We start from the raw sequence: 27,104 nt of genomic DNA on the forward strand, positions 1-27,104 counted from the left end.
CGCGGGCGTGCTGCCTCCTGTGTGGGGTCGGGAGGGATCCGTGCTGTTGTCGGAGCACGGGGCGGCACCGGGGGACTGGGGAGCCGCAGCAGGTCTGTTCACTCGCGTCCCCTGCGAGTGTAGATGGACCCATCCTGTCCCCAGTGCCCTCCTGTGCAGGGGCCGAGGAGCCGCGTGCCCCAGCAGATGCTCTCCCAGCTCCTGCTGCGTATGTAAAAGTGTCGGGGTGCTGCGGGTCCCTCGCTGCAGGCAGAGGGGCTCTGGGGAGGGGCCTGGGGTTCAAGCCCCAAGGGCATGTGAGGTTTTAGCTGGACCCTGGACCAGATGCACCGTGGCCAACCCAGGAGCTGAGCCAAATCCAAACACCAAGTAACCGCAGCGCGAGTGGATCTCGGCGGTGGGAAATGGCCCATCGCAGGTGAGTTGGGTTTGCTCCGTCGTGTCCCATGGTGCAAAGCTCTCTGCAGGCTCCCTCTGGCCTGTCCGGCCATGGGGAGCAGCGGGGCTGGGAGCAAGGGGCTATGGAGAGAGCAAATTCCCCAGAGCTCAGCCCCACCGTCCCTGCATGAAGCTTCCTGCTGAGCCAGGGCTGAGCGGGCACCAGGGCGTGGGGCCAGGGGTGCGGGGCCATCACTGCGGGGCTGGCAGTGTCCCTGGGGGCGGCGTCCTTCCCCGCTCCCCCCAGCACCAGCTGGGGAAAGGCTTCCCGGGGCCTTTTCTCCACTTGCTGGGGATACGGCTTTGCGTTGGGGACACAGGACACGGGGCTCGCTCTGTCCCCAAGATCTAAGGGCAGAGCGAGAGGGGTCCATGGTGGGACAGGGCGGGCAGGGGTCGCCTCTGCAGCCCCCTCCCTCCCTGCCACCCCTCTGGCCAGGCAAGCCAGGATGTCACCTTTTCCCTGCCTTTTTGCCAGCTGCCCCCTCCCGCCAGGCTCAGCCAATGCTCGTCCGGCTCCGCACGGTGCCCTTGTAGGGTCCGGGGCTTTGCTGCCTTTCCAGGAACCACAGCTCCCCTCCCGCGGGTCCCCGAGCCCTACAATCCCTTAATCCCCTTGGGCCAGAGCATCCCTGCGGGGCTGGGCTCTGCTAAATCCCAAATCTGGCTTCTGGATGTGCCTGTGACCATCCCGCTGCACGGGGCCGGCGTGGGCTCACCCCGGTGGGGTTGCAGCCCCCTTGCTCCTGGGGGAGGCGGCGAGCCCACAGGGGGCTGTGGGTGTCGGGACCCCCGGGGCCAGCCCGTGGTGAGGGTCTCTGTGGGGCTGGGCTGGCCCCAGGGTGTGGGGGGACACACTGCAGGGTCGCAGCCCTGCGAGGTGCCCACCAGCGCCGGGCAGCGGTGACCCCCGCGGTGACACGGCGGCCGGGGGGTGTTGAGGAGTGACCCCGGCCCCCCCTTCTGGGGCGGGCGGGGGGGCTGTGCCCGGGCTGGCCGGGGCGGGGGGGCCGGGCCGGGCGCGGGGCAGGCGGGGCCGGGCCGGGCCCCCCCTCCCGGTGCCCGCCGCGGGGGGGCTGTGCCGGCCCCGGCGCCCGGCGCGGCTCAGCTGTTCGCTGCGGCAGCGGCACTGCGCGGGGCCGAGCCCAGCCGCGCCGGGCGGAGCGGAGCGGGGCCGCGCCGGGCCGAGCCGAGCCGGGCCGGGCCGCGGGGAGCGCGGCGGGGGCCGGGCCGAGCCGAGCCGGGCGGAGCCGAGCGGGGCGCAGCGCAGCGCCGGGCGCGCAGGAGCCGCGGAGCGCAGGTGGGAGCGGGGCCGCGGGCGGGCCGGGGCCGGCGGCGGGCACCGGGGGGGCGGCGGGGCGCTGGGCTGCGGCCCCCCGGGCCCCCGGCCCCCGGCCCCCGCCGCCCGGCAGGAGATGGCTATATTTGGACAGTGACCTCTGGTCGTTCCCGAGCAGCCGCTGCGGATTCAATTGTGGCAACGTAATGGCACGGCCGGGGCGCGGGGCGCGGGGCTGTCCTGCCCGTATGCTGCCCACACCTTGCCCGCACCTTGCCTGTGCCCTGCCCGTACCACGCCCGTACCCCGCCTGCACGCCACTAGCACCCTGCCTGCACCCCGCCTGCAGCCTGCCAGCACCCTGCCAGCACCCTGCCTGCACCCTGCCTGCAAACCACTAGCACCCTGCCTGCACCCTGTCTGTACCCCGCCTGCACCCCATTCAGCCCTGCCTGCACCCTGATAACACCCCACCTGAACTCTGCCTGCACCCCATTCAGCCCTGCCTGCACCCTGCTCAACTCAGCTTGCACCCCCCCTGCGCCCTTCCCTCCCCAGCCTGCACCCTACACGCTGCCTGCACCCTGTTCAACTCTCCCTGCACCACACGTGCACCTCACCTGCACCCCATACCCTGCCTGCACCCTGCCCAGCCGGCCAGGCCGTCACCCCTCCCCTGCGTGCCTACACCCCAAGCTCTGCTCCCACTGGCAATGGATGAGGTGCTGCCAAATACCCCGAGGGCATCCCCGCGGAGCCCGCTCTCCTCCCCAGGGCTGGGGACCATGCCCGAGGCCGTGGGGGTGACGCCAGTGGTGCCAGCATCCAGCCCCCCTCAGTAGCACGGCTCTGGCCCCCTCAGCGCCCGGCTCTGACCCACACCCGCTCTGCCAGGCCAGGGGTGATGCTGAGGGGCCATGGGGACCCCTGGGGATGCCCAGGGACTGGGCAGATGTGCCTTGGCTTGGCTCGGCTCTGCACGTGCGCTGGCCAAAAGCCACTGGCCGGGACACGGAGGAGCAGATCTGCTCCTACCGCTGCCCGCACTGGCCCTGCAGGCTGGGGCCGTGGTGCCCGGCCCTCCGGGCTGTGGTTTGGAGGCTGGTTACAGCCCCTGGCCATGGCCAAGGCCCCAAAAGGGCACAGGTGAGTCCCCGGGGCGGTCAGTGGCTCATGGGTGCTGCAGAGCCTCAGCTCCAGGGGTGTCGGGGTCCCCAGGGGCTCAGTGCCCCCAGGCAGGTCCCAGGAGCAGCGTGGGCTCAGGATGGAGCTGGGGCGATGAAGGTGTGCCCGCAGGGCTGCATGGCTGTCCCACATTCGGCCCTCGCCCAGGGTCAGCGCCAGGCGAGTGGGTTGGGGCGCAGAGTGGGTGGCACGCATGAAGCCCTGGGGCAGGGGACTGTGGGGGAAGGCATGGGGTGGGCAACGCTGGAGGCACAGCCTCCCTCCTGGGTGCGGGGTTGAGCCAGGCAACCTCGGGCCACCGATGCAGGATGGACACAAGGGGACAAGCTGTGACCTGGAGCATGGCATCTCCATGTCTGCCCCAAACTCCCCTCAGCCCCGTTTCTCTACTGCAGCTGCTCATGTGCCAGCCCCAGTGCCAGCTGTGGGACATGGCACAGCTGTGGGACATGGCACAGAAGCGCATCATGGCACGGCTGTGTCCCTGCCCAGCTGTCAAGCGGCTCCGGCCGCAGGATGTTAGTCACAGCACTTGCAGCACCGACAGCCCCCCTGCACCAGGGCTGCCCCTGTCCTGCCATGGGGTTGGGCCACATCGGGCACCATCCTGCACCCTCATCCCCCGCCACCTCCGTGTCCCTAGGCTTCCCCCGCGCCCAGGGTAGGGGGGATCTCTCAGAGTGTGAGACCCAAGGGGGCCGAAACCCCTCTGTGCCATGCTGGGGCGGGGGGTCATGGTCTGACCCTGCACCCCCCAGCCATGAGCCGCCGCGTCGTGCGCCAGAGCAAGTTCCGGCACGTCTTTGGGCAGCCGGTGAAGGCCGACCAGATGTACGAGGACATCCGCGTCTCCAAGGTGACATGGGACAGCTCCTTCTGCGCCGTCAACCCCAAGTTCTTGGCCATCATTGTGGAGGCTGGCGGCGGGGGGGCCTTCATCGTCCTGCCCCTCACCAAGGTGAGTGGGGAGGCTGCCAGGGGCCGGTTCCCCCAGGATGTATTGGGGGGGGACATGCTGATGGGCTCTGCTTTTGGGGGGCTGCTGTGGCCTCAGAGCCCCCCCAGCTCATGGGAAGCATCGCTTTGCCCCAACACCCCTGTCCTCACGTGGGGCTCGGGGCAGAGGCAGCCTGGGGTGGCCGTGGGCACCTGCGAAGGGTGATGTCCTGGGGGTGACTGAGGTGATGTGGGGAGCCCCCGGCTGCTTTCTCCCCAGCCCAAATTCCCTGGGGACACGCAATGCCCATGGAGCATCCCAGTGGGGTGGGGTCTGCCCTGCCCACCCTGGGAGAGGGGTTGGCGGGGGGTCCCCAGCCCCTTCTTGCCATCAGAGGGGAGACAAAACAACCTCACCTGGGGCACACCGTTCCCCTCCGTGTCCCTATAGGCCCTCGTGCTAAGTCAGCCCCGTTCCCACTGCGTGCCTCAGTTTCCCCCTTCGAGGCCAGTGCAAAGCTCTGGCCAACACCGGGGCCCCCTGCGTGTCCCTGCTTGTGCCACAGCCCCACGTGGTGGCCAGGCTGGGGCTTGGGGGGCTCCCAACGGGGTCCCCCCCGGCCGCTGGGGACTCATCCTGGCACCTCGACGTTGCAGACGGGGCGGGTGGACAAGAACCACCCGCTGGTGACGGGGCACACGGCGCCTGTGCTGGACATCGACTGGTGTCCCCACAACGACAACGTCATCGCCAGCGCCTCCGAGGACACCACCATCATGGTGAGGGGCCGGGCGGCAGGCGGGAGGGGGGCGGCGGGCGCTGGGGGAGCGGCGCGGAGCATCCCCCCTCCTTCGCCGCCTGCGAAGTGTCACTGCCCTATTTTTAGCCCCGATGCCATGCGTTCGCGCTGGCGGCGGCTGCTCGCTCCATGATGCAGCACTTTGCGCTAAATATACCCTCCCCGGCGACTCAGCACCCAGGAATAGCCGGGGGGGCTGGGGGCTGCACCACGGCCGTGCCCCCCTCCCCGTGCCCACCAGCACCCTGGGATGCAGGCGCTGCTGCCATCCCCTCACCACCCTTCCCGCAGCCTGAGCCTGGGTTAACGATGAGGTTAATTGGCTCCGGGGCCCTGAGCCACTTAGCACTCAGTGATCCCCGTCACCCCACGCCCCGCTCTCCATGTCCCCCCCCAGGTGTGGCAGATCCCCGACTACGTCCCCGTGCGCAACATCACGGAGCCGGTGGTGACGCTGGAGGGACACTCCAAGCGGGTGGGCATCATCTCGTGGCACCCCACGGCCCGCAACGTCCTGCTCAGCGCAGGTAAGGGGGTCCCTGGACACCCTCCCCGGGGTCAGGGGGGGATCCTTGGGGTGACGATGTCCGCCCCGTGGGTCCCCCACAGGCTGTGACAACCTGGTGATCCTCTGGAACGTGGGCACGGGGGAGATGCTGCTGGCACTGGAGGACATGCACACCGACCTCATCTACAACGTGGGCTGGAACCGCAACGGCAGCCTCCTCGTCACCACCTGCAAGGACAAGAAGGTCCGCGTCATCGACCCCCGCAAGCAGCAGGTCGTGGCGGTGAGTGCCCCCGCCGTGTCCCCCCGCCTCCCCGCCGTGGGGTCCCCCCCCTGTGCCCGCCTGACCCTACTAACTGCCCGCACCCGCACGTCTCTGTCTTTGGTTTTAACCCGCTAACGGCCGGCGCAGGAGAAAGCCAAACCGCACGACGGCGCCCGCCCCATCCGCGCCATCTTCATGGCCGATGGCAAGATCTTCACCACGGGCTTCAGCAAGATGAGCGAGCGGCAGCTCGGCCTCTGGGACCTGGTACGAGACGGCGGCTCCCACCAGGCCAGCGCCGCCCCGGGGGCCCCGCGGAGCCCGGCCGAGCCGGGACGTGCCGGGTGCCGGGGTCATGCCGGGTGCCAGGGATGCTCTCCGGCAGCACGTGCGCCCCAGGAGCCTCGTGCCCTCCCCAGGAGCAGGACTCAGCAGCGGTTTTGGGGGACAGATCCGGACCCCCCCCCCATTTGTGCCCCTTCCCATGCCCCGTGCTGACTCTCTCCCCGTCTCCCCAGGAGAGGTTTGCCCCCCACGAAGGGCTGAGGCCCGTGCGGGCCATCTTCACGCGGGAAGGACACATCTTTACCACGGGCTTTACCAGAATGAGCCAGCGGGAGCTGGGCTTGTGGGACCCGGTAACGAGGCCGCATGGAGTGCTGCCCCGGGAACTTGGCCCCCTCGCCCCATCCCCGACCCTCTGCCACCCCCCCCGCCCCGGGATGGGGTGCCTGCTGCATCCCCCCACCCCAAAAGATGCCAAGTTCCCAAGTGTGCCGTGCTGTGCTGGGCGTGGGGAGGGGGCTGAGAGGGGGGACTGGGAGCGCTGGTTGAGGGGGGAGGGGGCAAGCCAGGCTGGGGTGCACCCATCATGCGGGTGAGCAGGAGCAGAGCAGGGGGTGCTGGGGAGGGGCATGCCAAGCTGCCTGCCCGGGGGGGTTGTGTACCCCGCAGGGGGACGAGCCCCGTCCCCGCAGTGTGCCGTGGCTAAAGCGTGTGACTAACCAGGGTGGGGGTTTTGGGGCCATCGCTCACCCCCCCGCCCCATCGCTCCGGCCCTGCAGAAGAGCTTTGAGGAGCCCATCGCCCTGCAGGAGATGGACACGAGCAACGGGGTCCTCCTGCCCTTCTACGACCCCGACTCCAGCATCGTCTACCTCTGCGGGAAGGTAACCCCCGCCCTGGGTGCACCCCCCCCGAGGTCACCCCGTCCCTGGCGATGCCGGGGCCCGCTGACACCCGTCCCCACACCCGCAGGGTGACAGCAGCATCCGGTACTTCGAGATCACGGACGAGGCGCCCTACGTGCACTACCTGAACACCTACAGCAGCAAGGAGCCGCAGCGGGGCATGGGCTTCATGCCCAAGCGCGGGCTGGACGTCAGCAAGTGCGAGATCGCCCGGTGAGAGCTGAGGGGGGGGTCTGGGGGGAGCCGGAGGGGTCGGGGGGGGGCAGCCGGACCCTGAGTGTCTCTGTCCCACGCAGGTTCTTCAAGCTGCACGAGCGCAAGTGCGAGCCCATCGTCATGACGGTGCCACGCAAGGTGAGCCTGGGGGGTCCTGGGGGGATGGAGGGGTCTGGGGTGGCGGGGGGACAGCCCGTCTCATCACGGTCTCCCTTGCCCCCCCCCCCCCCCGCAGTCAGACCTCTTCCAGGACGACCTGTACCCCGACACGCCGGGCCCCGAGCCGGCGCTGGAGGCAGACGAGTGGCTGTCGGGGAAGGACGCGGAGCCCATCCTCATCTCGCTGCGGGACGGCTACGTCCCCGTCAAGAACCGGGAGCTCAAGGTGGTCAAGAAGAACATCCTGGACAACAAACCCCCCCCCGGCCTTCGCCGTGGCCACTCCGCCTGCGAGCCCGACTTCTCCGTGAGTGTCCAGGGGACAGGGGCGTCGCGGCGGGGCTGTCCCCCTGCCTGGGGTGGGGCTCAGGGGGCTCCTCGCTGACGCTGCGTGTCCCCCCCCCGCAGCGGCCAGCCTTGGAGGAGGTGCTGCAGGAGATCCGTGCCCTCAAAGAGATGGTCCAAGCGCAGGAGAAGCGCATCTCCGACCTGGAGAACAAACTCTGCCAGTTCACCAACGGCACGGACTAGCGCGGCGGCCCCGAGCAGGGGGAGGACTGCCCCGGCCCCCCCGGGGATTAAAGCCGAGTCCCCGCAGAGGGCAGGAGCCCAGAGCCGTGTTCTTTCCCCGGGAGCCAAGGCTGCAGGGAGGGGGTCGGACCCTGACCCCCCCCACCACCACTGGCATCAGTTGCCTCCTGCTCCCAGGGTGGCCCTGGTACATCAACACCCCACTGCAGCACCCGGGGGGGGGGGGGGTCCCGCTTCGGTGCCCGCAGGCTGGGGGTGCTCAGCATCCCTCCGCGGGGCCCTGCAAGGACAGGGGGCTGCCAGGCCCGACCCCCCCCCACCCCCCACCCAGGATGCGCTTGAGTACGGTGCTACATCCCCTCCCCAGTGCCCCCCTCGCCGGGTGCTCCCCACCGGCTCTTCACTCCTGCGTCCCCCTTTAATAAAGGGCTCGGCTGCCAGGGCTGCGGGGCGGGTACCGGGGACATGGGACTGCCATGGTGGGGGGGGGCCCTGCCTGCACCCTGCTGCCCGCACGGCCCCGGCGCAGGCAGAGACACACCAACATTAAAGAGCATTTATTGGTGTTGGCCGCGCTCGGAGCTGCTCAGGCTCCCCCGGCCCTGGCCCAGACGTCGCTTATGGGGTGCATGGAGGGATGGGGCTGGGTGGGCCGCCGGCTATGAAAAGTCCGAGGGGAGCGAGCCCGGCCCCCGCGGCCCCCAACCCCCTGTGTGCAAAGGGGGAGCAGCCCGGGGCGGGGGCCGGGATTAGCACCATTTGACGTAAGGTTTCTCTTGGGGTCAGTGCCCGGGACGGGGGGTGCAGCGCTGCCAAGGGGGGGCATCCGAGCAGGGCGGGGGATGCGAGCAGGGAGTAAGGGGGGGTTGGGGTGTGTGATACGGGGCAGCCTTTGGCAGGCGCCCCCTCAGCTGCCCCAGCAGACCCCCCCGTGCCGGGGGCGGCCGTGCAGCCCCGCGCTGGCTGTGGGGTGCGATGGGGCTGAGCCCCCCCCCGCCGTTGGCAGGCAGAGCAGCTCCCGGGTAAGTGCACTTGGTAGCGCCTGGGCAGGGGGGCCAAGGGGCCTGGGCAGGGCTCCCCAGCTCTGGGGGCACCCCAGGACCCCACGCGACTGGCAGGCCCCCATCTGGGGCAGGATGTGCCCCCCTCCCCCTTCCTGGGGTGAGGGGCTGAGCAGCGCCCCATAGGGCTGTGGGGGGGGGGCTAGGGCCATCCCAGGGGTGGGGTGCAGTCCATGGGGTTGCCCACCCGGGTCCCTGCCACCCCACCTGTCACCCACCCCCCACCCTGGCCTGCTATGGGGTGCTCCCCATCCCCCTGCACCCCAGTACCCCCCCAGCTATGGGGGCGATCTCCCCCACACCAGGGCCAAATCCTGCACCCCCCCCTCCCCATTTGCCCTCCGCAGTGCTTGGGCTCCCCCCACCCCGCCCCCCCTCTGTGCCCCCAGTCACGTCACTGGCCGCATCCCCGTCCCCAGTGGGGTAGGGGGGGCTCAGCGAGGGCGCGGGGTCACTTGTCCGTCAGCGAGAGCTGCAGGATCCGCTGCAGCTCCTCTTCCTCCTGGCGCGTCCGGCGCTCGGCCTCCTCCTGCTCCCGCGCCGACAGGGCCATGGCCAGCCGCAGCTGCTCCGCGTAGCTGGGGAACAGGGCGCTGGGCCCCCCGCCGCCCCCCGCCGCCGGGCCAACGGGGGGCCGGGGGGCTGCTGTGTGCTGGGGAGTCCTGGGGGGCGGCAGGGTCTCAGCGGGGGGGTCCCTGGAGGGCCGCCCCCTCACTCCCCCCAAGGGGGGCTGGCCTGGACCTTACCAACCTGTCTCCTCGGCGGCCCTCGTGCGACATGGGGTGGGTGCCCGGCTTGCTGTTGGTCAGCGCTTCCCAAATGGTGACCTAAGAGGGATGCTCCGAGTGTGGCACTCCCCACCCCAGCCAACCCCCCAAACCCAGCCCCCTGCGTGAGCTCTGCCCCACCACTGCGGGATGCAGGTGGGCATCCTGGGGTGGCACCAGGACAGGGTGGGCAGCGGGGGGGTCCTCCAAGCGGGGGTGGGTGGCAGTGCCCACCTGGTCATACTCGCTGCCCGCTTCCAGCAGGCTCTGCTGGATGGCGAACTGGAGCAGGTCATCCTCGTCCTCCCGCAGGGTGTCCTGGTGGGTGCCCACCACGCTGTACCCCCGCGGCACCTCAAACAGCGCCGGGTCCATCTCGCACACCCGGCACGAGGCTGCGGGGAGACGGGCGTGGGCACGGCTGGGCACCCCACTGTGGGGGAGGGGGGGTTGTCCCCAGTTGTGTCCCCCCCCACCCCGCGTACTCAGGGAGCTGGAGCTGCTGACGCTGGAGGAGTCACTGCTGGGCGAGGGTGCCTCGCTGCTGGGGCTGTGCCGCAGGGAGCTGACGGGCTCGTCGCACCCATTGAGGTTCCCGAAGGTGATGCGAGCGTTGAGGATGTGGAAGATGGGGATTTCTGTGGGAAAAGGGGGGGGGGAAAGCAGGGAGGGAAGCCAGCTGTGCCAGCTGCACTGGTGGCAAAGCCCCCCCTCCCCGTACCGATCTTGACCGGGAAGCCGGGCGGGAGGCGCAGGGTGATGAAGTCCCGCAGTTTGGCGAAGAGCGCGTTGCTTATTGCCATGAGGTCGATGATGGGGGCAACCTGCTCGCAGAGGGACAGCGGGTGGTCCTCGCACAGCCACAGCTTCGCCTTGAACCTGCCGGGGACAGGCACCGGGCTGGGGACCCCCGCCTGCCCCCCCCGAGGCTCTGCAGTGGTTGGGGGAGATGATGGGGGAGGGGTCCCCAAGCTGCTCCTTCCCCTCTCACTTCTGTGTCTTGGTGGTGAGCTCCATGGGCCGCCCCATGTCCCTGTTGCCCAGCTCGAAGTTGGGGTTGAAGTACTCCTCGGGGGTGATGGCGGTGGGGTTGGCGTGGCTCAGCGTCTGCGTGATCAGCGTCTGCGGGACACCTTGGTGGGGTAACGGAGGTGGGGGGGGGGTCCGGCCATGGGGTCACCCACCGGGACCCCCGGGACACTCACCCCGTTGTTGGGCCCCACGTGCTGCTCGGCGATGCCCAGGAAGGATTGCAGGGGGGTCTTGCTGCCTGCGGGAGGGGAGGGCGTGAGGAGCGGCGCGGGCGCAGTGCCCCGCCTGCCCGGCCCGCGCCGGCGCCACCTTTGCTCTTGCCCTTGTGCTGATCCGAGAGGTGCTCGGTCCGCGTCCGCGTGATCAGCTCCACGTTGGACGCGCCGTAGACCTGGCCGAGGAGGGGGGACACCAGAGGTAGATACTCCCCCCAAACAGGCCATAACCCCCTCAGGCAGCTCCACGCCCCTGCCCCTCACCTTGGCCTCGTACCCATTCACCATTTCCGTCTTCTCGCTTCTCCAGCCCAGGATCCCGGACTTGTTCCTGGGGGTGACACAGGGCACCGTGAGCAATGGGTGGTCTCGCTCGGTCAGCCCAGGGTGCGGGGGGAGGCTCGGTGCAGCCCCCAGCCCACCTCTCGAAGGCGATGTTCTTGGTGTCGAGCTGGGTGGTGACGACGGGGGCCGTCAGCCGCCCCATCACCTGCTCCTCGGTGGGCTGCACAGCAGCCAGCAGCACCTCCCGGTCGTGGCCGGCCAGGGCCAGCGTCTCCGAGTAGACCACTCGCCGGTCGTGGTCGATCTCCATCACCACCGCGCTGGTGTCTAGGGGAAGGTGGGGGGGTCAGGGCACACGAGGACAACCACGGTCCCCACCATGTCACCCAGCCCTGCTGCAGTGCCAAGGGGCTCTGCCGGTGCTCCCCAGTGAGGGGGGACACCCCGGTGCCAGCTCACCTTGTCCCCGAAAGACGAAGCTGCGGTTGCCCCGCTGCCAGGTCATGTGGTCGAAGCCCAGCAGCGTGGTGTCCACCCGCAGGTTCTGGCCGCTCTTCCACACCTTGTAGGTGTCACTGGGGCAGATCTTGGACACCAGCGGCACTGGGGAGAGACGGCGATAGCCCAGCCTGGGACGGGGCCACCCTGCACCCCCGGGTGGGGGATGTGCCCGAGGACCCTGTGCCTCGGCGGGATGGGTGTCTGCAAGCTTGGGGTGTAGGAGGGGAAGGGGACAGGTGTCCCCCGTCCTGGGGATGGGGATGGGTGGTGCTGGGGGCATCAGCAGAGCTGGGGGGAGGCTCTGCTGGGAAACTCCTGCTACGCTCTGCCCCAGGCTCACCCCAGCTGGTGAACTCCCACTTCATCTCCACATAGAAGTCCTGGGCCTGTGGAGAGCACAGCGGGGTCAGGAGGAGCCCGTGGCCAGCGTCCCCCCCCGCCACCCCGGCGGCCCCACCAGAGGGAGGTACCTTGCGCAGCTTCTCCAGCAGGATGGGGATCCCGGCCAGGCGCTTGATGGCCCTCTGGTAGTCGCGGTAGCGCAGGACCAGCTGCACCAGCTCCAGGTCACGGGTGCTCACAGCCTCCTGCAAGACTGCAGGGCAGAGAGGGGCAGTGCCCAGGGGGGTGGCACAGCACAGCATGGCACGGCACGGCACAGCACGGCAGAGCCAGCCACTGCACAGGAGCCACATGCATGTACTATGGCATGAGCTGTCCCTTGGGGAGCTGCAGCACCAGGTTGAGCGTGCCCATGCCCGTGCCCATGCCCATGCCCGTGCCCGTGCAGCTTGCTGGAGGGCCATGCAGCAAACCCCCCGCTCACCTGTCCAGCCGCTGCGGTTCTCCTTGCCCACGTCGGCGCCATGCTTCAGCAGCACCCTGGCGCACTCGAGGTGGCCCAGCGTGGTGGCCAGGTGCAGCGGGGTGCGTCCTCGGGGGTCCAGCTGCTCGATGTCAGCCTGCCGGGAGGGAGCAGGGCTCAGAGGGCACTGAAGTGGCCAGATCTCACCCCCCACAATGCCCTCCTGCCAGCGCTCCCGGCTGGAGCAGCCAGGGAAAGTTGACATTTGCTGGTATCTCGGAGAGCATCCCCATCCCTGAGCCCCCCAAGAGATGCGCATGCACTGCACCCCAAAAGGCTCTCCCTGCCCCCCACAGCCACCACCAGCCCCATGGTGGGGGGGGGGGGGGGGGGGAGAGTGCAGCGGTGGCTGCCAGCGCCCAGCACGGTCAGGCTGGGCTGCACCCACCATGCGGGCACAGAGCAGGGGCACGGCGCGCAGCAGGGGGCACGGATGCCCCCGGCGCGGTGCATGGCGCTCTGCCTGGCCTGATGCAGCTGCAAGCTCAGGAAAAGCCCCCCACAGCTGGGGTTTGGAGGGGGAGGGGGGGGCTGCTGCCCAGTTGCCAGGCAGCAGCTGCCGGCAGCCCCCACTCTGCCAGGGCCGGGAGCGTGGCGGGCGCCGTGGGCTGCGGCGGGCACACGTGTTTCCCTGCCTGAGCCGGGGGCTGGCGGCTGCGTGAGCGGAGCGGCTGCTCGGAGGATCCCCGGGCCCTGGGGAGCCGCGATTGTTTGTGCCAAGCCCGGAGCCTGGCACCCAGCCACCTCCGAGGAATCCCTCGCCCGCCGGCAGCGGTGGTGGGTGCCCCGAGCACCCGTGGGCACCGCCCACCGTGCAGGAGCGCACCTTGGGTGCGATGGGCGCGGGTTCTGGGGAGGCCACTCGCGGGACCACAAACCTGGGGTGCAGCACCCAAAGGTGCTGGCTGGGACCGGGCACCCCAGAGGCATTTGTGGCTGGGCAGGAGTGGGGTGTGGGCTCTCCAGTGCCAGGCTCTCGCCCCGCAAGTCCCTGTCTTGCTCTTGGGCATGTCCTGCTGTCCCTCTGCCCCAGGGGTGTCCCCATCCCTGCCTGGGCTCTGGGCAGCTCCATGCCCCTCATCCCCAGGGCCTCGCTGGGCAGGGATCCCCCCAGGCTGCCCACACCGCCAGAGCAAAACAGCCCCCCGGTTCCCCGGGAGCCAGCGTGCTGCTCCAGCGCTCTCCAGGCGACTGCTGCTGCTTAATTGCGCTAATGAAATGACTCTAATTAAAGCAATTGCCCCCCAGCCGGGGGACGGGTGCTGCAGGCTCAGCATGGCTCCTCAGCCGCAGCCCTGCCCCAGTGCCAGGCAGGATGAGGGTCCCCGCTCCGGGGACACGGCATTGGAGCCAACCCCGGGGGACAAGGTGTGACCCAGTTTTCGCTGGTGAGAGCTCAGTCTTGGGCAATGGCACAGCTCTGGCTCGGGGGCGGTGGCACAGACCTCCAAGTGCTGCCCGTCCTGGGGCTGCGACACCCACCAGGGATGGGGACAGGGAAGGGGACGGCTTTGGGTTGGCAGCGGTGCAGCGCAGGACCGCAGCTCAGCCACTCCTCCTCCCATGCCAGCCAGGCACGTGGCACAGCGCAGCCCCTCTGCCCGGGTTGTCCCTGGGGTGGGGGACCTCAGCGTGGGCACAGACCCCAGTGCCTGCTCCCGGGTGGCAGCAGGGAACACGGGCCAGAGCAGGGAGGTGGTGCCAGGCACTGCTGTACCTGTGCAGCCCCAGGTCTTTGCCACGCGTGATGGGGCATGCTACAGTGTGGGGTGTCCTGGTACAACGGGCTCCGTGTCACTGCCTGCCATGTCCTCACACTGTCCCTGCCACGGGGACCCGCTGGCCCTCGCTCCGCAGGTGGAAGCAAGAGTGGCCGAGAGCTCACGGTGACAAATCCAGGGCGACCCACACAGGGCCCTTACGGGGACACAGAGAGGAGCGACGCTGCCAGCTGCCCCAGCACCCCCCAACCCCAAACACTTGCACATGTCGGGGAGCACTGCGTGGGTCCCCGGGGTGGCAGGAGGGCAGAGCCCCCAGGGCAGGGGGACAGCCAGCCCCCAGCACCACGCGCAGCACCAGCCCCGACCCGCTTACCCGGGGGATGCTCCGGCAGGGAGAAGGGCTGAGCCGTGTCCCTGGATGCCCTGGATGAGGGTGGGGGGCTCAGCCTGGGCCCCCACCTCCTTCCCCCAAGCCCCCACCTGCCCTGGGGCCTGGCCTGCAGCACCCACGGGTGCACACATGGCTGGCCTTGCTCTCGCCCTGCAAATGGCGGTGGGGGCCCGGTGGGGGCCATGGCAGAGCCCCTGCACTGGCCAGGCCTGGGGGGGTGGGTTACAAACCCTCTCTGCAGGCGAGCGGGGCCGGAGCCGCCCTCACAGCCCCCGCAGCCCCCCGCGCCCGCCGAGCCGCCGCCTGCACCCAGCTTTGCTCGCTGCCGCACCGGGCTCTGGGGAAAAATGCCCCCAAATTACCACGAAAATAACCCCGCGGGCGCTGGGGTGGGGGCCGGTGTGGCGGTGGGCAGCCCCCGGCTGGCCCCCACAATGGAGGCGGGTGTGGTGGCAGCCGTCGCCTGCATCCCGGCAGGAGCATCGCGGCACGGGGGCCCCCCCCGGTTCGCGCATCGCCGGGGTCCATCCGGCGCGGCCCTCAGCACCGGGGGAGCGGGGATGCTTGGCACAGCCTCCAGCCAGCGCCTGGGCTTTCCTGCATCTTTGGGCTGGGGTTTTAATTACCTAAATCGCAACGCCCTGGGGGAGAGGGAGGCTGGGAACCCGCCGGGGGACGCGCCCGCGGCCCCGCTCCGCCACCGGCTGCCTGGGGTGGGGGGGTCCCCAGGCTAGGGGACACGGTGGGTCCCCTCACCCTGCGGAGAACCCGCCCGGGGCTGGGGAGCGGCACCCCGGCGGCATCAGGGCCCGGTGTCCCCCCCGAGAGGGGCTCAGCCTAAGGGTGGGGAGCGGGGGGGGCTGCACCCCCAGAGGGGCTGGCAGCACCCCGAGCAGCGGGGGGCGGGTCGGGGTGCCGGGGGGCCCGCGGAGGCCTAGCGGGGAGCCGGGGACACGCGGGGAGGGATGCTCGGGGCTGCGGGCGCCGGGGGATGCAGGGGACCCGCGGGTGGTACCCACCGCTCCGTGCCAGCCCCGGGGGCAGCCGGCACAGTCCCGGGGTGCAGGGACACCCCCAGAGCCCTGCCAGCCCCGGGAGGGACCCCAGCCCCATCATCATCCTCATCTTCATCCTCATCCTCATCCCAGCCTCGCAGGAGCGCGGCTGCAGCCCGGCAGCATTGCATCAGCCCGAGCCGAACCGGGCCGTGCCGGGGGTGTCCCCCTCCCACCCCGCACCACCCCACCTGCTTGGTGCTGAGCTCCCGGTCCAGGTCGCGGGCGCGGTTGTGCCAGACGAGGTAGTGCAGCGGGTACGTGCCCTCCGGCCCCTTCCTGCCCGAGCAAGACGCCAGCATCCTCCGGGCATGCTGGAGCGGCGCGGCGGGCGCGGCGCGGGGCGGGGGGGCCGGGGCGGGGCGGGCACGGCCCCTCCCGCCCGGTGCTTCCCCCGCACCCCCCCGCACCGCCCGGCCTCATGGGACTTGTAGTCACCGTGCCCGGCATCGCCCCCTTCCTCCTCCTCGCCCTCCCCGCACCGCTCAGCCCATCACCGCGGCCTCGGACCCCGCGGGGGCGGCTGCAAAGGGTCACTCCGCTGTCACTCAGGCCCACCCTCAAATCCCCCCTCCCCTCCCCAGGCTGATTTCCCCCCTCCCCGCTGACCCTCGGGCATATGGTGGGGCAGGGGCGAAGGCAGCGGGCAGGGGCTGTGCGGGGGCCACGCGGGGGGCCCCAAGCCCCCCCACCCCGGGCCGCAGCGGGCGCGGGCCCCCGGCCCCGTTTCCTTTTCCGCCTGCGTTTCTCCGGGGCGGGCGTCGTGTTTTCCGGCTGCTGCCCGAGAACAATGCGAGGCCGGGCCTGGGCCGGCCGCCTCGGCCTCCCACCGGCGCCACGCTCCCGGCCCCCCGCCCCGCTGCCCCCCGCGCCACCCAGGGGTGAAGCCCCTCGTTGTTATTCTCCCTTCAGCCATGACAAAGGCAGCAGTGGTCGCATCCCCCCGCCCCGGTCCCTGCACAGCATCCCCCAGCTCCCCGTCAGCCCCGCTGCCCCATGACGTCATACGCCACCAGCGATGAGGTCACGCGCGGTGCAGCCCGTACAGCCTGGCCCGTGGGGGGGGGGGGCAGGATCCAGCCCTGCTCTGGTGGCTCCTGCCTGGGGTGGCTGCACCGCAGGGGTCTGACCCCCCCCCACAGCCGCCTGTAGGGCCCCCATGGTGATACCAGGGTGTCCCCCCCTGCTGCAAGTGCTCATAGGATCCCAGAGCGAGGAACAGACCCCAAATAGTCCCCAGTTCCCCCCCCTCCAAAATCCCCTGCTGAAGCCCCCGGGGGTGCTGTGGCCCACCCTACACATCTCCAGTGCAGCGTCCCGCCTGCACTGCTGGGGCAGGCAGGGAACCCCAGTGTCCCGGGACCCCCCAGCCTGGCCCCGGCTGCCTGCACTGCACCCGGTGGTGCACCTGGGATGGGGCCAGGGTGGGGAGTGGGGGTGCACAGGAGTGGGGTGCACAGGAGTGGGGGGCATGGTGCCAGAGCTGGCACTGGGAACAGGACTGGGGGTGCTCAGGGTGGAGCTGGATTCAGGAAGGGTGCCCAGAGCCGGTGCTGGGGTGCCCAGAGCAGGACTGGGACAAGTGGGAAGTGCCCAGGGCTGGGACTAGGGTGTGCTGGGACCAGGACCACAGGAGTGCCCAGGACCCAGAGTGTGGGATGAACAGGACCAGGGCTGGGACCAGGACCAGGACAGTGCTCGGGACTGAGACTGGGACCAGGAGGGCAGTGAGAACTGGGAGTGGGGTCTGGACCAGCAGATGCCTGGGAGTGGGAGCAGGGCCAGGGGGATGCCCAGGAGCAGGCGCGGGGTGCTCAGGGCTGGAACCAGAACCGGGGACGGGGAGGATGCCTGGGACCTCGGCTAGGATACCCAGACCGGGACCAGGGGCTGTCCGGGGCTGGGACCAGGACCGGGACCGGGACCGGGACCGGGAGCAGGCTGTGCTGGGGGCGGATGCAGGTGTTGGTGCTGAGCGGGGCGGTGCGGGTGCCGGGCGGTGCCGGGGGGTGCCGGTGCGGGTGCAGGGTGGGTGCGGATGCAGGGCGGTCGCGGCGGCTCTGCCGGTGCCGGTGCGGGGCGAGTGCGGGTGTCGGTGCCGGTGAGGGTGCGGGTGCCGGTGCCGGTGAGGGTGCGGGTGCCGGTGCCGGTGCGGGGCGGGTGCGGGGCGGGTGCGGGGCGGGTGCGGGGCGGGTGCCGGGGCGGGTGCGGGTGTCGGTGTCGGTGCCGGTGCCGGTGCGGGGCGGGTGCTGGGCGGGTGCGGTGCCGGTGCGGGTGTCGGTGCCGGTGCGGGGCGGGTGCGGTGCCGGTGCGGGTGCGGGGTGGGTGCGGTGCGGGTGCTGGGCGGGTGCGGTGCCGGTGCGGTGCCGGTGCGGGTGCGGGGTGGGTGCGGGGCGGTCGCGGCGGCGCTGCCGGTGGCGGGGCGGGGGCGGTGCGGCCCCTCCTCCGCCGGGGCCGGGCCTGCGCCGCTTCCTGCGGAGCCGCCGGGCGCTGGGAGCAGCCGGCAGCCCCCGGCGCGCCGCGGCCCCGGGCCCCCGCCGCCGCCCCGCCCCGCCGCCCGGCCCCTCGCCCCCCCCCCCCCGGCGGGCCCGGGGGCGCCGCCGCCGCCCCGCACGCTGGCGCAGAGGCCCGGGCCCGGGCCCGCCTCGCCGCTGAGGATGTCCCGGAAGGCGCCGCGGGCGGAGGTGTGCGCCGACTGCAGCGCCCCAGGTAAGGGCCGCCCCTCCGCCCCGGCCCCGGCCCCCCCGGAACGGCCCCGGTGCGCCCCAGCCCCGCGCCAGCCTCCCGCCCCCCCCGGCGGGGCCCTTCGCACCTCGGGCTGCCCCCCCCGGAGTCCCCCGGAGCCTGGCCGGGAGCCTGCCTTGCGCTCCCCGGGACGGCCCTGGGACGCCCCCGTGAGCCCCCGGTGTGCCCCCCGGTGCACCCACAGCACCGCCGTGAGCCCCCCCTGCACCCCAGGGTGCCCCCCGGTGCATCCACAGCACCGCCGTGAGCCCCCCCTGCACCTGAGGGTGCCCCCCGGTACACCCACAGCACCGCCATGAGCCCCCCCTGCACCCCAGGGTGCCCCCCGGTGCATCCACAGCACCGCCGTGAGCCCCCCCTGCACCTGAGGGTGCCCCCCGGTACACCCACAGCACCGCCATGAGCCCCCCCTGCACCCCAGGGTGCCCCCCGGTACACCCACAGCACCCCCGTGAGCCCCCCCTGCACCCCAGGGTGCCCCCCGGTACACCCACAGCACCCCCGTGAGCCCCCCCTGCACCCCAGGGTGCCCCCCGGTACACCCACAGCACCCCCGTGAGCCCCCCCTGCACCCTAAGGTGCATCCCCCGGTATGCTCCCAGGGCACCCTTTTGCATCTCCTTCTGCACCCCACATCGAGGCCCCTTTACACCCCCCTGGGTGCCCCCAGGACCCCCCCCGGTGAGTCCCCTCTGCACCTTGCAGTGCACACTCGAGGGGCCTCTGAGTCCCCTCCTCTGCCCCCCAGGAACCCTCTGACGTGCCTCCAGTGCAATGCCCTGCTGAGGTCCCTGGGCCACCTTGGTGCACCCCCTTTCCCCCCCAGGAATCTCCCAGTACACCCCAAACGTGACCCCAGTAACCCCTCTGTGGCCTCCTCAGTGCTACCCCAGTGCACCCAGTGTACCCCCACTGCACTCAGCACCCTCGTGCACCGCCCACAGCCTTCCCACCCCTCGATGTGGGGGCTGCTGGCGCAGGCTGGGGACGTGCCGGTCGGTGCCAGCAGCACCGAGGACCCTGCAAATGGTGGGATTTGGGGGGACACCCTCCTGCGCCCCCAGCACCCCGCAGCCAGCACCCACGCCGGCCGGATCCGGGCTAGGCGGTGCAGGCAGGCTGAGCCGCGCTGCAAGCCGGAGCCTGAGCCTGGGCAAGACGATTCGCATCCCCGGCGGTGCCGGTGCCCGCAGCCCCTGCGCCAGGCACGAGCCCACGGGCGTCGTGGTGGGGCTGGACCCCCAAACCCTGCCCACGGCCAGTGCAGATGGCCCCATGGCGATGAATGAACGAGGCCGAGAGTCGAGGTTCGCTCCGAGCCGGCCCCGGAAAGCTGCCCGCGGGCCAAGGCTGCGCCGAAATTATTCCGGCCACGTGCCAATGGCCGGATCCTGCCAGGGAAGGCGGCGGCACGCGTGGGCGCGGGGCTGCCCTGCCTCGGGGCGCGTCCCCTGTGCTGGCGGGCGAGCGGAGGTCGCGGGGGTGCCCGGGTGGTGCTGAGGCTCCCGGCTGGGGCGGGGGGAAATGGAAACCAGTTTCTTCCAATCTCTTATCACCCGGCAGCCATGTGAGGAAATGAGTTATAAAGTCCAGAGGCCGCTTCCTACGATGCCGGGAGCACCCGCTGCCGGGGATGTGCTGCCCGGCCCTGCGTGGTGGGGTGCCTGTGGGGTGCCCTGGTCCCTCTGCCCGGGCTCCCCTGGCCGAATCCCGCTCCGCTGGGCCCGTGCAGGGATGCTGGCTGGCCCCAGTGTGGGGCTGAGTGCTGAGGGGTCCCCGCGTCAGCCCACATCCCGGTGCAGGGATGGAGGTGCCAGGAGCTCCCTTGGGCTCCAGGATCCCCCCAGGGTTTGGGGTGTCCCCGTGCCAGCGCTCCCCGAGCCGCTGCAATGCCCACCACATCCCGGCTGCCTCCTGCAGCGGGACGGGGGGGGGGGCACCCCGGGGGTACCCCGGATCCACCCGGTTCTGGGGCCACGGGCGGCCTCACCGGCCAGCTCCCCCCACACAGAGCGTCCTGTTCCCGGCAGCGCCCCGTGGGCCGCGGGCGCGAAGGCACAGATGCCACCGTGCTGGCTGCCAAGGCGCTGCCATCTGTGTGCGCAGGGCTGCCAGGCTGGGGGGGCCGCCGCTCCCCACAGCCACCCCGCCTCGGCCCCGGGGCTCTGCAGCACTGCAGGGCTGGGTGCCCCCCACCACGGCGTCCCCAGGGCTCTGTCGGGGGCTTGGGGAGGGGTCCGGGACCCCGCGGGGAGGAAGGAAGCGGGGGAGGCCCGGCCGCCTGCCTCCCTTCCTCTGTGGGGTCGTGGGGCCACCATCGTCCCCTTGGGGCCATCGCGGCTGACCAGTGCAACCACCCCGCTTGGCTCTGCACCCCCAGGCTTGGGGTTCCCCCTCCCGTGGGGCAGCGCGGTGTTTGTGTAGGCCCTACAGAAACAAGGGGTGGTGGGGCTGGGCAGAGGGTGGCAGGGCTTCCCTGTGGCCCCTGGCAGAGGGGCCACCCAGGGACGGTTCGGCATCGTCACCCCATGCCCGGCCGAGGGTCGTGGGAGGGGGCTCTGATCCAGCGGCGGGTCCCCAAATCCTGCCATCAGTGCTGCTGGGGGCAGCTGCAACCCCACAGCCACCCCGTGGGGCTGGACCCCATCCCGAACCAGCCCCAGGACCCGTTTTTGGGGTGCAGGCCTGGGGAGCTGCCACCCAGCCAGGAGCGGGGCCCCCGCCGGTGCCGGGGCTGGTGCCAGCGCGGGGCCAGCGTGGCTGCTCAAATGGCCCTTTGTTCCCGGCGGGGACACAAAGGGCTCCAGTCCGGCCAGGCCCGGGCCAGCAGCCGGGGCTGGGGGGGTGTATGGCAGCGTGGGGGGGCCACGACACCTGCCCTGAGAGCCGGGGTGCCCCGGGGTGGGGTGCTGGGGCTGCAGAGCCAGTGAGCACCGTCTGTGGGAGCCCACGGGCGGGGGGTGCCCGCTCGTCAGGGGACACGTTGCCACCATCCAGGACCCCCCTAAATGCCCAGCCAAGGGCTTTGGGGTGCACGGCCTCACCGGGTGCTGCAGCGAGCCAGGGTGCCCCTGCGCAGGGTGCGCTGCCATGAGGCTGGCATCGTCCCCCCTACCCGGTGGGGGGGGCCAGATCCTGCCCCCCGCTTTGGGCTGGTGCCTGGTTGCTACGGGAAACCCACGGGTTTCCCAGCGATGGGCTGAGCCCCTCGCCGTTGCCTGGGCAACGGTTGCTGTGGCAACGCATCCCCCCCTCGGCAGCAGCGGGGTGGATGGGGAGGCGACCTCGGTGGCGGGGTCACGTGGTGACACCCCGTGTGCCACCCCGCAGACCCCGGCTGGGCCTCCATCAACCGTGGGGTGCTCATCTGCGACGAGTGCTGCAGCGTGCACCGCAGCCTGGGCCGCCACATCTCCATCGTCAAGCACCTGCGCCACAGCCCCTGGCCCGCCACCCTGCTCCAGGTGGGTGCTGACCCCGCGGGGACACGGCGGGGACACGCACAGGGACCCCCCCAGCACCCACCGGGCGCTGCCTCTCCCCCGCAGATGGTGCACACCTTGGCGAGCAACGGGGCCAACTCCATCTGGGAGCACTCGCTGCTGGACCCGGCCCAGGTGCAGAGCGGGCGGCGGAAGGCAAACCCCCAGGATAAAGTGCAGTAAGTGCCCCCCGCGCCGCGGGGAGGGGTCTGCGCCAGCCAGGCGCCCCCCCCTCACCCCTCACCCTGCCGCTGCCCCCAGCCCCACCAAGTCGGAGTTCATCCGCGCCAAGTACCAGATGCTGGCCTTCGTCCACAAGCTGCCCTGCCGGGACGACGACGGCGTCACTGCCAAGGACCTCAGCAAGGTGGGGCGCGGGCCGGGGGGCGTGGGGACCCCCGGGAGGGATCCCCCCCCTTACCCGTCTCTCTCCTCCGCAGCAATTGCACTCGAGCGTGCGGACGGGCAACCTGGAGACCTGCCTGCGCCTGCTCTCGCTGGGCGCCCAGGCCAACTTCTTCCACCCGGTGAGCGCTGGTGGGAGCAGCGGTGGGGGTGGACGGCGCTGGGTTTGGGGCGGGGGGTGGTCCCGGAGCCCCGTCCCGCGGGCGAGCTGTGGGATGAGACTGCCCGTGCCCGCAGGAGAAGGGCACCACGCCGCTGCACGTGGCCGCCAAGGCCGGGCAGATCCTGCAGGCAGAGCTGCTGGTGGTCTACGGCGCCGACCCCGGGGCGCCCGACGTGAACGGCCGGACCCCCATCGACTATGCCAGGTGAGGGTGGGGAAGGGAGGGGGTCCCCTCTGCCTGCACCCCCCCACCTAGGGTGGGCATCACCCCTGCCTGTCCCCCCACAGGCAGGCGGCCCAGCACGAGCTGGCGGAGCGGCTGGTGGAGTGCCAGTACGAGCTGACCGACCGACTGGCCTTCTACCTCTGCGGCAGGAAGCCGGGTGAGCGCGGGGGTCCCGGGGGTGGGGGCTGACCCCGGGGGGGGCGCGGGGCCCCGCTCACCACCCCTCTCTTTGCGCAGACCACAAGAACGGGCACTACATCATCCCGCAGATGGCCGACAGGTGAGTGCCCGGCGCCCGCGGCCCCGTCCCACGCCCCCCCGGCGGCCCCGCTGGGCCAAGGGGGGGACCCCGGTCACCTCCCTGTGACCAGCGCTGGAGCATCCCCGGGGAGGGTGGGGGGGGTGGGGTCCGCGTGCCCACGCGTTTAACGTCCGCCTTTATCCTGTTCTTCCCTCCGCTGCCTTCTCCGGAGCGCAGGGTGCGCCCAAAGTGCATGGCACAGAGGTATTGTCCGCTCCGCTCTCGGCCCCAGGGGCCCCCCCGTGCCGCCGGTGCGGGCCCAGCCCAGGGAGGGGGATCCCGCTCACCCCCCACCACCTCATCCCCCTGTGCCTGCCTGCCAGCCCTGCTCAACAAAGCCCCCCGTGCCCGGGGGGGGGTCCCTGTCATGGTGGGGTGCAGCTGGGGACCGTTTCGGTGGGGATGGGCCAGGAGTAACCCCCACTTTGTGTCTCCCCCCTCCGCTTCCCCCCCAGCCTGGACCTCTCCGAGCTGGCCAAGGCAGCCAAGAAGAAGCTGCAGGCGGTGAGTGGGGGCCGGGGCAGGGCTGGGGGGGTCCCGTCCACCCCCCCGATCCCGCCTGACGCCGTCCCCTGTCCCGCTGCAGCTCAGCAACCGCCTCTTCGAGGAGCTGGCCATGGACGTGTACGACGAGGTGGACCGTCGGGAGAACGACGCGGGTGAGGGGGGCGCGGGGTGCAGCCCCCCGGGCTGGGGTGGGGCCGGGGCTGTGGCGGGCGTCACGGCGCGGGGAGGAGCAGCCGAGCCCCGCGCTCCCCCTGATCCGGATCCATCTGGGACCGCAGGCCCCTCCTTCCTCGTTCCTCCGGCCGGGGAGGTTTGCTCGGTGCGAGGGGCCGCTGCCGGGGCTGGGGGGCTGCCGGAGGTGGGTGCCGGGACCCCCGGGGACAGGGGCTCAGCCCAGAGGGGTGCCCCTGTGCTGGGGGGTGGTGGGGCGGGGGCCACCCCATTTCCATGGCGGGACAGGCACAGATGGGCACAGCAGCCCCTCTCCCCCTGGCTGGGGGGGGCACAGGGCTGGCACCCCAAAGGGCGAGGAGCTGGGGGTCCCTGCTGGAGGGTGCGGGGGGGGACCCAGCCCCGCGGGGTGGCTGGGGGAGGCGATTCCTGGCAGCCCGGCCGGGCTCCACTCCCAGCCCCGGCTCGCTGGCCCTGCGCCCGCGCCTGCGTCCTGCCGGCTCTGCCGCCGGCCCCAGGCCCTGCCGCCCGCTCGCTCGGAGCGGGGGGGGGGTCCAGCCCCCGCAGCCCCCCGGGGGTCTGACGCCGGGGTCTGCCCACAGTCTGGCTGACGACACAGAACCACAGCACGCTGGTGACGGAGCGCAGCGCTGTCCCCTTCCTCCCTGTCAACCCCGAGTACTCGGCCACACGCAACCAGGTGAGCCCCCCGCCCACCCCCGCCACCCCCCCTTGCCCCCCGACCCCTGCTCACCCCCTTTCCCCCCTCCCAGGGCCGGCAGAAGCTGGCCAGGTTCAATGCCAGGGAGTTTGCCACCTTGCTTATCGACATCCTCGGGGAAGCCAAGCGCCGGCAGCAAGGGAAGAGTCTGCTGAGCCCCACAGGTGAGGAACGGGGGGCAGCGAGGGGGGGGCTGAGCACCCCTCTCCCCGCTCCGTGCTCAGCACCCTCCTGTCCTCCCCCAGACGCCCTCGACTACTCGCTGCGGAGCCAGAGCGACTTGGACGACCAGCACGATTACGACAGCGTCGCCTCCGACGAGGACACGGACCAGGAGCTGCTGCGCAACGCCTCCCGCAACAACCGCGCCAGGGTGAGCCCCGCGCCCCCGCCCCAGGCTCCCCTCGGCCCCGGGACCCCGGCACTGAGCCCCTCTCCCCGCAGAGCATGGACTCCTCCGACCTCTCGGACGGCCCCATCACGCTGCAGGAGTACCTGGAGGTGAAGAAGGCTCTGGCCGCCTCCGAGGCCAAGGTGCAGCAGCTGATGAAGGTGAACAACAGCCTGAGCGACGAGCTGCGCCGGCTGCAGCGCGAGGTGGGTGCGGGGCCGGCGGGATCCCCCGACTTGGCGTGCCCCCCTCCCCGCTGATGCCTCCCCCCCACCCCGCCGCTGCAGATCCACAAGCTGCAGGCAGAGAACACGCAGATCCGGCAGCAGACGGGCCCCACGCACCCAACCCCGGCACCCAGCGAGCGGCCGGAGCACGGGCACCCCCCGGGCACGGCCCCCCCGCACCGCCGGGACCGCCAGGCCTTCTCCATGTACGAGCCGGGCTCGGCGCTGAAACCCTTTGGGCAGCCGGTGGAGGAGCTGGTGACGCGGCTGCAGCCCTTCGGCGCCGGCGTGAGTGTGCCGGGGTGGGCGGGCGGGTGGATTTTGGGGTGCAGTGACCCCCTCCAGCCCCGCAGGGTGCTGGATCCCGTCCCCACGGGGCCGTAACCTTTTGTGTGTTGCCAGGAGGTGGAGGACGAGGCTCTGTACTCCATGCACATCCCAGCCAGCGTGTACCGGGTAAGGGGGCCGCGGCGGGGGCGGCTCCTGCATGGGACATGGTGGCCGTCACCCTCCCGGGACGTGACCTCAGTGCTGTCCTGGGATGTCCTGTCCCTGCTAGCCCTGCACCCCCCGGATCAGGCCGGGGACCTCCTTGGGGGACGGCGGCCACGGGACGTTCGTGCATGCAGGGTGGCGGTGTCCCCTGTGCTTGTCCTCCCCTGAACGTCACCGGGGTCGGCTCCAGACCCTTCTGCACCCCGTTCAGCACCAACTTCCCCTCTCTTCCCCCTCCAGATCCGGAAAGGTCCGTCTGCCTCCTCGGTGCCCTTTCCCCCGTCCTCCCCGCTGCTCTCCTGCCCGCCTGACGGTGCCCGGCACATGGTGACGTACTGGGGTGGGGGGGGCAGCTCCCGGGGACGGGGGGACCCCAGCCCTGCGTGGGGGTGGGCAGGGCTTGACGCTGCTCTTCTCCCTTCCAGAGCAAGCTGGACCGGCACGGCAGCGGCACCGACAGCGACTACGACAACACGCAGGCGGGTGAGGTCCTGATCAGGTGAGCGCTGGGGATGGGGACTGCGGTGGGGACACGGAGACGCAGGGCTGGCACTGACCCCGGGGGGGCTGGTCGGTCCCTGCAGCACGGAGGGGAAGCGGTTCATGGAGGTGAGCAAGGACGAGGACTTCCCCCATGAGCTGGACCCGCTGGACGGGGAGCTGGACCCCGGGCTGCCCAGCACGGAGGACGTCATCCTCAAAACCGAGCAGGTCACCAAGAACATCCAGGAGCTGCTGCGGGCGGCGCAGGAGTCCAAGCACGACAGGTAGGGCAGGGGCACGGCCACGGGGGTCCCTCAGGACCCCCCTGCACCCAGGGACTGTGTTCACATGGGGCCATCCCTGCCACCCCCTGCTCGGGAGCTGGTGTCCCCCCGTCCCAGTGCTCACCCCCTCTGCTGCCCCCAGCTTCGTGCCCTGCTCGGAGAAGATCCACTCGGCTGTGACAGAGATGGCATCGCTCTTCCCCAAGGTAGGAGGCGTGGCGGGTCTCTGGGGAGGGGTGGCGGGTCCCCAGGGTGGGGAGGTCCCCTCCAGGCACTGTGTCCCCACCCTGACCCGGTTCCTGGCTCTGCCCCGCTGCAGAAGCCGGCGCTGGAGACGGTGCGGAGCTCCCTGCGGCTGCTCAACGCCAGCGCCTACCGGCTGCAGAGCGAGTGCCGTAAGACCGTGCCGCCCGAGCCGGGCGCTGCCGTGGACTACCAGCTCCTGACCCAGCAGGTCATCCAGTGTGCCTACGACATCGCCAAGGCCGCCAAGCAGCTGGTCACCATCACCACCCGCGAGAAGAAGCAGTGAGCACCGGCCCGCGGCCCCTGCACCCCCTGGCCCCCCACACTCTCCATCTCTCCCTCCCCTCCGGCAGCAGCTGGCACCTGGGGCGAGCGCGGCTGCAAGTGGCCTTAGCCCGTGGGGGGCCGGGGCGTGGGGTGAGCCCCCCGCCATGCCACCGAGGAGCTGGTGCTCAGCCTGTGCTCAGCCTGCGGGGTAGGTGCCTGTGTCCCCCTGTACAGACCCCTGCCCGTCCCACGCCTAACTTATCCTGTACATAGCCTGTGTAGCTGCCCGCCGCGGCAGCCGTCTACACCCCCCCTGCTCCCCAAAGCCCCTCGCCGGGTGGCCGGTAGCCCCGGGGCTGCCCGCAGCATTACACTGGACCGGGGCGCCCGCGGGTCCCCCCCTCCCCGGGCGTCCTGCCCCCCCCCCGGGGCCGCGCTCCCTACTGTAAGATGTGTCCTTGTACATTTGTATCAATAAAGGTGTGAGCATTGCACGGGCCCCCGGCTCCTGCCCTCATGGGGTCCTGGCCCCCGGCGCGTGGCTGCAGGAGATTCACCCCCTGCCTGGTGCCAGGCAGGGCTCAGCC

General features: G+C 71.4%; 3 protein-coding genes across 7 annotated transcripts; 2 read left to right on the forward strand and 1 right to left on the reverse strand.

Annotated features, from left to right (window-relative positions):
- Positions 1-1,641: 1,641 nt before the first annotated feature.
- On the forward strand, positions 1,642-7,575 carry CORO6 (coronin 6). 3 transcript variants are annotated; one of them, XM_068415858.1, is made up of 11 exons: positions 1,642-1,738; positions 3,661-3,860; positions 4,496-4,618; positions 5,036-5,165; positions 5,248-5,429; positions 5,930-6,049; positions 6,476-6,580; positions 6,669-6,814; positions 6,898-6,955; positions 7,053-7,283; positions 7,385-7,575. In XM_068415858.1, exons 2-11 carry the CDS (start codon positions 3,663-3,665, stop codon positions 7,505-7,507), a joined length of 1,416 nt encoding a protein of 471 aa, XP_068271959.1. In that variant the 5' UTR covers positions 1,642-1,738; positions 3,661-3,662; the 3' UTR covers positions 7,508-7,575. The 3 variants fall into 3 exon arrangements, with proteins under 3 accessions (XP_068271959.1, XP_068271958.1, XP_068271957.1); XM_068415856.1 differs by lacking the exon at positions 1,642-1,738 and adding an exon at positions 1,942-2,863; XM_068415857.1 differs by lacking the exons at positions 1,642-1,738; positions 5,930-6,049 and adding an exon at positions 1,940-2,863.
- A 1,380-nt stretch (positions 7,576-8,955) lies between these two features.
- ANKRD13B (ankyrin repeat domain 13B) lies at positions 8,956-15,725 on the reverse strand. 2 transcript variants are annotated; one of them, XM_068415855.1, is made up of 15 exons: positions 15,595-15,725; positions 12,195-12,330; positions 11,839-11,963; positions 11,709-11,754; positions 11,327-11,470; positions 11,005-11,194; positions 10,847-10,913; positions 10,677-10,758; positions 10,541-10,605; positions 10,327-10,457; positions 10,057-10,214; positions 9,821-9,973; positions 9,570-9,730; positions 9,319-9,395; positions 8,956-9,230 (listed from the first exon to the last, which is right to left on the reverse strand). In XM_068415855.1, exons 1-15 carry the CDS (start codon positions 15,703-15,705, stop codon positions 9,020-9,022), a joined length of 1,857 nt encoding a protein of 618 aa, XP_068271956.1. In that variant the 5' UTR covers positions 15,706-15,725; the 3' UTR covers positions 8,956-9,019. The 2 variants fall into 2 exon arrangements, with proteins under 2 accessions (XP_068271956.1, XP_068271955.1); XM_068415854.1 differs by having other exon boundaries at positions 9,570-9,973.
- Positions 15,726-18,007: 2,282 nt separating this feature from the next.
- Positions 18,008-27,009, forward strand: GIT1 (GIT ArfGAP 1). 2 transcript variants are annotated; one of them, XM_068415437.1, is made up of 22 exons: positions 18,008-18,112; positions 21,479-21,612; positions 21,697-21,809; positions 21,892-21,997; positions 22,071-22,157; positions 22,273-22,403; positions 22,487-22,581; positions 22,662-22,704; positions 22,903-22,929; positions 23,181-23,229; positions 23,312-23,384; positions 24,006-24,103; positions 24,177-24,288; positions 24,370-24,497; positions 24,569-24,721; positions 24,803-25,030; positions 25,145-25,198; positions 25,478-25,564; positions 25,663-25,736; positions 25,822-26,004; positions 26,147-26,210; positions 26,324-27,009. In XM_068415437.1, exons 1-22 carry the CDS (start codon positions 18,061-18,063, stop codon positions 26,534-26,536), a joined length of 2,304 nt encoding a protein of 767 aa, XP_068271538.1. In that variant the 5' UTR covers positions 18,008-18,060; the 3' UTR covers positions 26,537-27,009. The 2 variants fall into 2 exon arrangements, with proteins under 2 accessions (XP_068271538.1, XP_068271539.1); XM_068415438.1 differs by lacking the exon at positions 22,903-22,929.
- The last annotated feature ends 95 nt before the right edge of the window (positions 27,010-27,104 follow it).

Source organism: Nyctibius grandis, chromosome 18 (assembly GCF_013368605.1).
Source record: "Nyctibius grandis isolate bNycGra1 chromosome 18, bNycGra1.pri, whole genome shotgun sequence".
In the NCBI taxonomy this organism is placed as follows: domain Eukaryota; kingdom Metazoa; phylum Chordata; class Aves; order Nyctibiiformes; family Nyctibiidae; genus Nyctibius; species Nyctibius grandis.